This window comes from Oncorhynchus mykiss, chromosome 11, assembly GCF_057628025.1.
Source record: "Oncorhynchus mykiss isolate SJ-2025 chromosome 11, ASM5762802v1, whole genome shotgun sequence".
In the NCBI taxonomy this organism is placed as follows: Eukaryota; Metazoa; Chordata; class Actinopteri; order Salmoniformes; family Salmonidae; genus Oncorhynchus; species Oncorhynchus mykiss.
Genome location: NC_143032.1, coordinates 62,271,358 through 62,282,109, shown reverse-complemented (window position 1 = coordinate 62,282,109; position 10,752 = coordinate 62,271,358). Strand labels below are relative to the sequence as shown.

General features: G+C 42.0%; 2 protein-coding genes across 2 annotated transcripts; one reads left to right on the top strand and one right to left on the bottom strand.

Moving 5' to 3' along the window:
* Window positions 1-15: 15 nt before the first annotated feature.
* Window positions 16-6,524, top strand: LOC149979657 (uncharacterized). Its single transcript, XM_090190818.1, has 2 exons — window positions 16-1,621; window positions 2,016-6,524. Exon 2 carries the CDS (start codon window positions 2,022-2,024, stop codon window positions 3,456-3,458), a length of 1,437 nt encoding a protein of 478 aa, XP_090046944.1. The 5' UTR covers window positions 16-1,621; window positions 2,016-2,021; the 3' UTR covers window positions 3,459-6,524.
* On the bottom strand, window positions 4,092-7,232 carry LOC110535077 (iron-sulfur cluster assembly enzyme ISCU). The gene is made up of 7 exons (XM_021619948.3): window positions 7,227-7,232; window positions 6,816-6,929; window positions 6,395-6,433; window positions 5,802-5,897; window positions 5,625-5,703; window positions 4,244-4,259; window positions 4,092-4,146 (listed from the first exon to the last, which is right to left on the bottom strand). The coding sequence occupies exons 1-7, from the start codon at window positions 7,230-7,232 to the stop codon at window positions 4,092-4,094; spliced, it is 405 nt and encodes a 134-aa protein (XP_021475623.3).
* Between the last annotated feature and the right edge of the window lie 3,520 nt (window positions 7,233-10,752).

Here is a 10,752-nt window from a genome sequence, read left to right as displayed (position 1 = left end):
AATTGGGCCACAGGGTGTGTAAAAACATTTTGATACTACTTTGGAGCCCCTCATTTTCATAACTTCAGTAGCCTATGTTTGAAGAAAAGCTGTCTGGTTTGTTAGGCCTGTTTTCAAATGTTAAAAAAAAAAAGAAAAAAAAAAAGACTAACGACAATTATAGTGACATGCATACTACTGCATGTACTTTGTCTGTGTTGACAGTTGTATTTTTAGGTTCATATTATATAAGCTATAATAAATATTTCCATGACAAACTTTGAAATACCCTGCCCACTCACACATTACAGGGGAAAATATGGCTGTAGTGTCACCTGATTGGCCAGGGACAGGAGGCTGGCACCACTATGTAATGTCATGCCCAAACACAAAGCCAGTGAAAGGCACCAGAGCCTTGAGATGACGAGAGAGCTCCTTTGTCTTGTTCCCTTGCTTCCTTACAAGATGCGATCAATATTTCAACAGCTGTCAATCCAACTACACGAAGTACTTTGCTCTGAAACTGGACATGAGTGTATTTGAAAACAAGACACACTGATTTGTCCACATGCCCATATCAAGTCAGGTTACTTGAAGATAAATCACTTATCTGATTTTGTACCAGGGATATGTAAAGATCGGCCTATTTCCTGAAAAGAAAATGTAAGCTATTGGTTAAATGGCATGCAATTGCTGCCCTCCTGCAAACATTGTAAGTATTGTGAGAGGATGTAGCAGCTGTTTGTTGCAAGAAACAATTAAAACCAGACCCTAAAAAACTGTTGATGCCTTAATATGAAAATGCCTATAAATAACGGTGCAGAAATAATTGCAATATCTGTTACAGAAAAAATAAAGTATTGATTGCCATCTTTATTGTTTATGATTTAATTATAAAATATCCGATTGCTCTTTTTCACAGGAAGGGGAGGCATGTATATCATAAATACCAATTTGTTTTCAAAGTGAAAACGAAGTTTGATCCCATGGCAGAAGGCCAGTTATTCAGTCACGTTAAGAAAGAACAAACATCAAAGATGAAGGCAGAACAGCCCAAAAGCAAGTGAAGCCTTGTCGTGCCTGAAAGGTGAGCCCTGAAGGAGCCTCGCACCAGGATCTGATTCCCTGCTCTTTTGTCAACAAGGTGCTAAATAATTCTGGAATAATACTAGCCCTGCACTCTAACTCTGTCCACCTGGAGAACAGAAGGCACACAACCACAGGACAGGACCACCCAAAGTGTCTCGGGCTGTCAATAACACTGACTTGGCTTCATTTAATCGTACTTCGCAGAGTGACAGGATGCTAAAGGATGCCATATGACCTGGAGGATAACCGTAGAGAAGACGCTACCAGAGGGAGATCTGCTCCTGAAAGAGACTATTGCTGTGTTTCTATTTTGAGACTTCTGTGTTGTCCATCTGCCCTTAAAGGAATAGGAACATTAAATTAATTTGGAAGATGAAGAGGATACAAAACCGGTAACAGAGCACCTTAAGGGTTCATTAAACTTTGATGGGCAGCTGGTTGGAATTGTCAAAGACTGTGGTTTCTGGAGAGAGTCAGTCACACAGTGGATCATAGCCGTCTTGGCTGGTCAGCTTCTTGGGAAGAGCGGATGAAACAGAGCCTTGGAAGAATGGTACAGTAGTAGCTACAGGTTGTGCATAAAAATGTATGCCAATTACTTTGTGATTTACAATGATGGCTGTTTTTTCAAAAATGTTTATTTATTCAGTTAAGTCATTGAAAACATTGGATTCACTATATCAGCACGGCCTTATCTTTTAAAACATCCAAGCTTCATATGGAATAACAGCTCTGAATAGTCTGAGTGACTCCCCTTCCTTATAGTTATATCCATCCAAATGGACATCAGCCTCTGAAACTGCCTTCGGTATCAGAAACTAAATGCCTTGCATGCTGCTGTAGTTTTTATCCTGATTAGTTAGTCATTAGTAGCTAGGCACAAGCTGCAATCTACCTATCTCCATGTCTAATGTTGCATTGTCCTTTCTTCTTCCTCTTCCTCCAAGTGAGCCATGCTGTGGTGCCTCTATGGTCTCCTACTGGTTCTCTGTGTGTCTCCACTGGCCTGCCTTGTGACATCCCCCTGTCCAGAAGGCTGCTGCTGTCCTCACCCTGGGCTGCTGGTCCTCTGTGAGTCCCTGGGCCTGAGGTCCTTGCCAGGCTCCGTCCCTCTCAACACATCTGTCCTCTCTGTGGCCCGGAACCAGCTCTGTAATGTGGACCACCTACTTCGGCCCTTCTCTAGCTTGCAAGAGCTCAGCCTCAGCCACAACCAACTGGCTCACTTCCCCCGGGGCCTGCCCCCCAGCCTGGAGATCCTGCAGCTGCAGAAGAACCGCATCACCTACATCACCACCGGGGCCCTGCGCCAGTTGGGCAACCTCACCCGCTTAGACCTGGAGGACAACCGCATCCGTGCCATCCAGCCAGGGGCTCTGCTGGGCCTGGGGAGGCTGCAGGTTCTGACACTGAAAGGGAACCGACTAACCAGCCTGCCTCTGAACCTGCCAGCCTCCCTCACCCACTTAGACCTATCAGCTAACTGCATCTCTGCCCTGGACCTCCCCTCGCTGAATGCACTGGTCAACTTGCAGGTCCTGAAGATCAACAGCAACTGCCTGCGCTCAGTGCCAGAGAGCGCCTTTGACGGGCTGCCAAGTCTCCATTCTGTGGAGCTGGCCAACAACCTGTGGGTGTGTGAGTGTGACATCCTGTACCTGTACCGGTGGCTACTGAATGGAAGGCTGAAGATGGCCACTGACCTGGTGTGTGCCGAACCAACACACCTTGCACATCACATGCTCCTAACCCTATCTGTCATGGCTATCTGTCCACGGGTTCTAAAGCCTAATGAGAAAGTCTCTCACCTTAGTTTCACCACCAAGCCAGAGAGACAGCTGGGTACCTTCACAGTGAAAACCCTTGTGCCTGGTTTTCTATACTCACCCATCAAAACCAGGGATTTTGGAAGTATCTCTGGTTCATCAAAGCAAGAATTGAAGGGAACATTTCACAATGCAGAGAGCCCCACTCAAGCACCTTATCATCACCAAGATACTGCTCTGTTTCAGCTTCTTTCTGACCACTACACTTTACAGGATCTAAGCTATGAGGACTGCTTGTCTCTGAATTCAACACCATCTGTAGCCCCAACCAAGGAGCCTTCCACCACTTCTTTACCAATTGAGGAGCCCAGGTGTTTAGACAATTCTACAGGCCAATACCCTCCTGGTAATTCAAGTGCTGTAGAGGCAACAAGTTCCACAAACAAGGCTAGCTCCTTACCTGCGCCCACTCCCAGAACCCTCACTCAACAGGGCTTATCAGCAGTTATAAGCCTGTTGGCTGTGTTGTGTGTGCTGGTGGGTCTTCTCATGCTAGCAGTGCTGCTGATCCTGAAACGGATCCTTGTGCATAACCAGAGGGTGGCCCCATTTCAGCAATCATGAGAGTAAAATGTATTTAAAAATATCAAAATGTTAACTGCAACACACAGATGGATGAATCACACTTTCTGTGATTTGAGATCAACAGTAGGGACCATGTGTCCCCCAGAGTGACAAAGATCAGTATTTATATTTTTGTGCAATGGCACTATCCGTTCAATTACTGAAATGTAACTACCTCAATTGTCTAGTTGTAACTTGCCACCAGAAACATGATGCTGTCTTTAGAGCCAACTAAACAAAACTTGATGAGATTTTTGGTAATGTACATCAAAAATGTAGTCCTTTAATTAAGTTTAAAATGCCTTTCTTGGGAGTTGTAAATACAAAATAGGATTGTTTTATTCCATTTCAACATTTAGGATTATCTTATTCCATTTCAACATTTAGGATTATCATTTGAGAATTGTCATACATAACGGCAAACAAGCAATTCTTAAACATCTGCCATAACTTTAACAGTAAACACTCTCCAGCAGTTCTGATACGGTTTAAACTGAAAGCATCAATTACACATTGGCGAACTTCGCCATGACTGTTGACCTGTCATGTTCACCTTTTGAGGCCTGCATCACACAGGTGGTTAGGATGTCAGAGCAAGGCGATTGGGAAGAACCGGGACTGATTTGAGTTTTGCTACCACCTCGTTTCCTTCTGTTTGACCCTGTAGTCTGCCAAGGCTGCCTTTATTCAATGACGGCCTGTTCCTAGGCCGTCATTGAAAATAAGAATTTGTTCTTAACTGACTTGCCTAGTTAAATAAAGGTAAAATAAAAAAATAAAAAATAGCATCCTCTGCAAGCACTAAATGGAGATGAATAACAGAGGGAGAAATAAAACGTCACCCCAGGTAAAATAAAATCTTGCGCCAACATCTGGGATATACAGTGGCTTCAGAAACAAAGTCTTTACACGTTGTTACAGCCTGAATTTCAAATGGATTAAATTGAGGTTGTCACTGGCCTACGCACAATACCCCATACGGTCAAATTGGAATTGTTTTGAAACATTTATGAATAAATAAATAAGCTGAAATGTCTTGAGTCAAGTATTCAAGTAAAGTAAAAATGTTAAGTTGCATGGACTCACTGTGTGCAACATGATTTTTGAATGAGTACCTCATCTCTGTACCCCACACACAGAATTGAAAGGTCCCTCAGTTGAGCAGTGGATTTCAAACACAGATTCAACCACAAAGACCAGGGGGGTTTTCCAATGCCTTAAAGGAAAAAAAACCTACTGGTAGATGGGTCAAAATAAAACAGACATTGAATATCACTTTGAGAATGGTTTAGTTATTAAAATACACCCAGTCACAACAAAGATACAGGTGTCCTTCCTAACTCTGTTACCAGAGAGGAAGGAAACCACTCAGGGATTTCACCATGAGACCAATGGAGACTTGAAAGGCTATGATAGGAGAAACAACACTAACCTAAATGACAGCGTGAAAAGGAAGCCTGTACAGAATTGTATTTTTTTCCAGAACATGCATCATGTTTGCAAAGAAATTAACTATGTGCTGAATACAACAGCACGGAGTACCACTTCATAATTTCAAGAATGGCGGTGGCTGCATCATGTTATGGGTATGCTTATCAGCAAGGACAAAAATAATAGAGCTAAGCACAGGCAAAATCCTAGGGGAAAACATGGTTCAGTTTCCTTTCCAATAGACATTGGGAGTCAAATGCATCTTTCAGCAGGACAACCTAAAAACACAAGGCCAAATGTACACTGGAGTTGCTTACCAAGGTGGCATAGGTAGTTTTTACTTAAAATTGGCTTAAATGGCTCTCCAGAAATGATCAACAACCAACTTGAAAGTTCTTTAAAAATATACAAATATTGTACAATCCAGGTGTGCAAAGCTCTTAGACTTACCCAGAAAGACTCACAGCTGCCATCGCTAATTCTAACATGTTTGACTCAGGGTTGTGAATACTTTTACAGTATGTATGTGAGATATCTAATTTAATACATTTGCAAACATGTTTAAACTTCCATCATGGGGTATTGTGTGTAGATAATGGATTAAATAGTTTGCTCACTTTGAATTCAGGCTGTAACAAAATGTGGAATAAGTCGAGGGGTATGAATACTTTCTGAAGCAAGGCACTGTAGGTATTAGACCATGTCCCTATAGTAGTATCGGTTTGTTTGACTGACTAGAGCAATGAAGCTTGACTGGTGGAAGGCAGAGTTCTTTGGCAATATCAGTGTTCTTGATCTTAAGAGCTTCGTCAATCTGCAAGTGGAAACATATAGGAGAATAAACCTAAACCCCAATCCTACCAGCATGATGCAGAGAAGAGTAGTGTGTCACATTTGGGCTGATCAATTTACAGATTTGCACTTTACCCACTCTGTTACTAGAGAACTGGAAGCAATGGCTGAGCCACAGCCAAAGGTCTTGAATCTAGTGTAACCGATGTGAAATGGCTAGCTAGTTAGAGGTGGTGCGCGCTAATAGCGTTTCAATTGGTGACGTCACTCGCTTTGAGACCTTGAAGTAGTGGTTCCCCGCGGCTTTTGTGGAGCGATGGGTAATGATGCTTCGTGGGTGACTTGTCTGTGTGTGCAGAGGGTCCCTGGTTCGCGCCCGGGTCTGGGCGAGAGGACGGATTAAAGTTATAATGTTACATTGATGCTGTTGACCCGGATCACTGGTTGCTGCAGAAAAGGAGGTCAAAAGGGGGGTTGAGTGTAACCAATGTGAAATGGCTAGCTAGTTAGCGGTGGTGTGCGCTAATAGCATTTCAATCGGTGACGTCACTTGCTTTGAGACCTTGAAGTAGTGGTTCCCCTTGCTCTGCATGGGCCGCGGCTTTTGTGGAGCGATGGGTAACGATGCTTCGTGGGTGACTTGTCTGTGTGCAGAGGGTCCCTGGTTCGAGCCCGGGTAGGGGCGAGGGGACGGTCTAAAGTTATACTGTTACACTAGCATCCACTATCTTTCCCTTTTCATCCACTTGGATCTGCAGCTAAGCAGATATTTAACAGTTGCACATGACTGAAAAGACTAATACTTATGAACTTAGTATCAAACCCCAGACAAGGAAAAACAAATAATACCAAAAGGATTACAAAACAATCCACTGCACATTTATTTAATTTGGCAAATATGTTAAGAAAAAATTCTTACTTACAATGACGGCCTACCAAAAGGCCTCCTGCGGGGACAGGGATTAAAAATAAAACAAATAAAAAATATAGGACAAAACACAAGAACACACAGGAGACCCAAGACACAACATAGCAAGGCAGCAACACAACACATGGTACAAACATTATTGGGCACAGATAACAGCACAAAGGGAAAGACACAAAAGGCATAAGCAAGATTTTGAACTGACATACCTGGAGTTTCATAACGTCCCCACATGCAGGTGCACCCACCAAGCCAGTCCCCACATTCTTGGCGTTCTTGTCTAAGGAACCCACATTTATTGGGTTCTCATAGTGGTCCACTACCTGCGAATGGCACAGAAAAGACACAATACAAGGAAAGGGACATTCAAGACATGGAAACAAAGCATACACATGGGGACAAAAGCTATTCGTAGCAGTATGGCATAAGGATCAAATATATAGCAGCCAGTGAAGATGAAGCAACTGCTTGTTAGCTAACTCACTTTTGTACATCGCGCTGTAACATACAAGTTACCTTATTTTAGCACCCAAAAAACGTAATAGTTCCAGGTCAACTGTAATATGAATACCATTGTAAAGTACAATTTCTTCCCTTTCCAGCAAAATCATTGACGAGACCTTCATGGTGCCCGTCTCTGCATGTTTAAAGGATCTGTCGGGTCTTTTTAAAAATAGCGGATTGGGAAGAGAAACATACTGCATGATAGGGAATGGGGGAGATTAGCCGTGGGGGAATACGCCTTTTCCCCCCGATCTGTCCAATTTATCACATCTAAAATATTATTTAAACTCTTTATAAAGAATTTTATTTACGTGTCAGTACATACCTATTCGAAGGTTTGTGTCGAAGTTGAATCAGGTTTTTAGGGCGTCGCTTAAGTTATCTTCTGAAGTAAACAGCGGCTTTTGAGAATCATGATGGCTTGCAGTGATGACACATTCAGTTGTATAATTGACTAGGTATCCCCCTTTACCCTGTCCCTTTTGTTTCTAATCTGCGAGAGAAACTGTACGACACAGAATGAGTTGCATTATACGTTACTTCATGGTACATCACAATTTAACGTAAAACATCAGAGTCCGTTTTTCAATTTCTCTTCAATACTATCCGGCCATTACCATGTAAATAAATCAAACCTTGAATAGAAACGTAGTTCACACCTCAGGATTTTGATGCCAACACAGTTAGTTCCATTAATTTTCACTGCAGCCTCGTTTGAATGCTGCGGTTGCGCAAATTTGTACGGAATGGTGTTAGTCAACAGTACTATAGTTAGCTAGCACTGGACAACTTTAGCTACAACTTGAAGAAAAAAAATAATGATTTTATTTTATTATGAACACAACAAATACAAAAAAACAAATCTACAAACAAGAGTACATAAACCTAACAGACAGATTAATTTTCAATTGGTTAAATACTTTTATGGTGCGTATTGCTTTTTTGTTTTTACATTTACTTATCATTTCAAAATAATATTTACATTCTATCTTAAATAATGTGGAAAGGTGTTTGTTCTCTGCCCACTTCATTTTATGGACAAATAATTTTCCATGAAAGATAAATAAATGAACAATGAAAGTTAAATCAGGGTCCATATCATTTGGTTCAAAATAAAACATAATATCAGAGTCTTTCAAATTAACATTAATAGTTGTTTCTTTTAAAATAAAATCTTCTAACTCACACCAAAATCTTCTGACATAAGAGCAGTCCCAAAATAAATGGTCAAGAGTCTCTGGGTCACAATCTCAAAATACACATTTATTATCAATAGCTATTTTAAATCTGTGTATAATAAAGGTCTTCACAGGGTAGGTTCTATGAATGAGTTTGTATGATACTTCTTTCACCTTATTAGATAATCATTATTTACCAGATAACAATGAAACTTTGTTCCAGTTCACTTGTCCTAGGGCTGCACTCCAGTACATTTTCGCAGAGGGAATAGTAACATATGGACATAGTTTCCTTATATACATGTTATTACATTTATAGTTTAAAATGTTCATACCTTCTAGTTGTATTGAGGCTACAAAATCCTCAACAGTTGCACTTGGAGTACTGTTATCTCCTCAAAGAAGAATAGCACCTTTAGGGACAGCTCTAACAACAATTTGATACTCCTCAGGAGTGAATGTAACATTGTGTGTTCTAATAAATTCTGGATAATCATATAGTTGTCCATCATTATTCATTAATTGTTTAACCCAAATAATGTTGTTGTCAAACCAGTTCTGGAAAAACAAAGACTTGTTTTTGTATTTTATGTCTTTATTATTCCAGATTGTATACCTGTGAGGGGAAAATTGTGTTTGTACATGAAGTTCCAAGTTAGAAGTACTTGTTTGTGAAAGTTTGCAAGCTTAATAGGGATTTTACCTATATCAAAGTTGCATTTGAGTAAGAATTCAAGACTACCAATTTGTTGGAATATTAAATTAGGGATGATACTCCAGATGCAATCCTTATTTCTTAAATATTATATTAGAGGTTTTAAAATCCAGAGCATTCAACCCTCCCTCACCTTGGGTGCTACATATTACCGCTTTTCTTAAATAATGAGGTTAATTCCTGCATATGAAGTTAAATCATTTAGTATCAACCATTTCAGAGACTGTAACGTTCTTTGCTTCACGGAAACATGGCTCACTCGAGACGCTAACGGGATCGTTGCAGCCAGCTGGTTTCTTCACGCATCGCGCCGACAGAAACAACCATCTTTCTGGTAAGAAGAGGGGCGGGGGGGGGGGGGGGGGGGGGGTGTATGCCGTATGATTAACGAGACGTGGTGTGATCACAACAACATACAGGAACTCAAGTCCTTCTGTTCACCTGATTTAGAATTCCTCACAATCAAATGTCGACCGCATTATCTACCAAGGGACTTCTCTTCGATTATAATCACAGCTGTATATATTCCTCCCCAAGCAGACACATCGATGGCCCTGAACAAACTTTATTTGACTCTTTGCAAACTAGAAACATCTCCTGAGGCTGCATTCATTGTAGCTGGGGATTTTAACAAGGCTAATCTGAAAACAAGACTCCCTAAATTGTATCAGCATATCGATTGCGCAACCAGGGCTGGTAAAACCTTGGATCAGAGGTTGAAGAGGCGCTGCGGCGCCTTCTTCATGACGCTGTCTGTGTGGGTGGACCAATTCAGTTTGTCCGTGAAGTGTACGCCGAGGAACTTAAAACTTAATACCCTCTCCACTACTGTCCCATCGATGTGGATAGGGGGGTGCTCCCTGCTGCTTTTTCCTGAAGTCCACGATCATCTCATTTGCTTTGTTGACGTTGAGTGAGAGGTTATTTTCTTGACACCAGACTCCCAGAGCCCTCACCTCCTTCCTGTAGGCTGTCTCGTCGTTGTTGGTAATCAAGCCTACCACTGTTGTGTTGTCTGCAAACTTGATGATTGAGTTGGAGGCGTGCATGGCCATGCAGTCATGGGCGAACAGGGAGTACAGGAGGGGCTGAGCACATACTCTTGTGGGGCCCCAATGTTGAGGATCAGCGAAGTGGAGGTGTTGTTTCCTACCTTCACCACTTGGGGGCGGCCCGTCAGGAAGTCCAGGACTCAATTGCACAGGACAGAGTTCAGACCTAAGGCCTCGAGCTTAATGATGAGCTTGGAGGGTACTATGGTGTTGAATGCTGAGCTGTAGTCAATGAACAGCATTCTTACATAGGTATTCCTTTTGTCCAGATGGGATAGGGCAGTGTGACGGCGATTGCATTGTCTGTGGACCTTTTGGGACGGTAAACAAATTTAAGTGGGTCTAGGGTGACAGGTAAGGTGGAGGTGATATGATCCTTGACTAGTCTCTCAAAGCACTTCATGATGACAAAGGTGAGTGCTACGGGGCGATAATAATTTAGTTCAGTTTGCATTCTTGGGTACAGGAACAATTGTGGTTTCTTGATGCACGTGGGGACAACAGACTGGGATAGCGAGATTGAATATGTCCTTAAACACACCAGCCAGCTGATCTGCGCATGTCTTGCGAGGGTTAACACATTTAAATGTCTTACGCACGTTGGCCACGGAGGAGTAGACCCCACAGTCCTTGGTAGCTGGCCGTGTCGATTGCACTTTATCTTCCTCAAAGAGGGAAGTTTCTGCCTATCTTCGTA

Excerpts from the sequence above, each read along its gene's own strand:
- LOC149979657 (XM_090190818.1), top strand. The coding sequence starts at position 2,022 with ATGCTGTGGTGCCTCTATGGTCTCCTACTGGTTCTCTGTGTGTCTCCA.
- LOC110535077 (XM_021619948.3), bottom strand. Across the intron at positions 6,434-6,815 it reads GGGACGTTATGAAACTCCAG|ATCCAAGTGGATGAAAAGGG; the intron begins GTATGTCAGTTC and ends GCTTAGCTGCAG. Across the intron at positions 5,704-5,801 it reads AGTGGGTAAAGTGCAAATCT|ATTGACGAAGCTCTTAAGAT; the intron begins GTAAATTGATCA and ends TTCCACTTGCAG.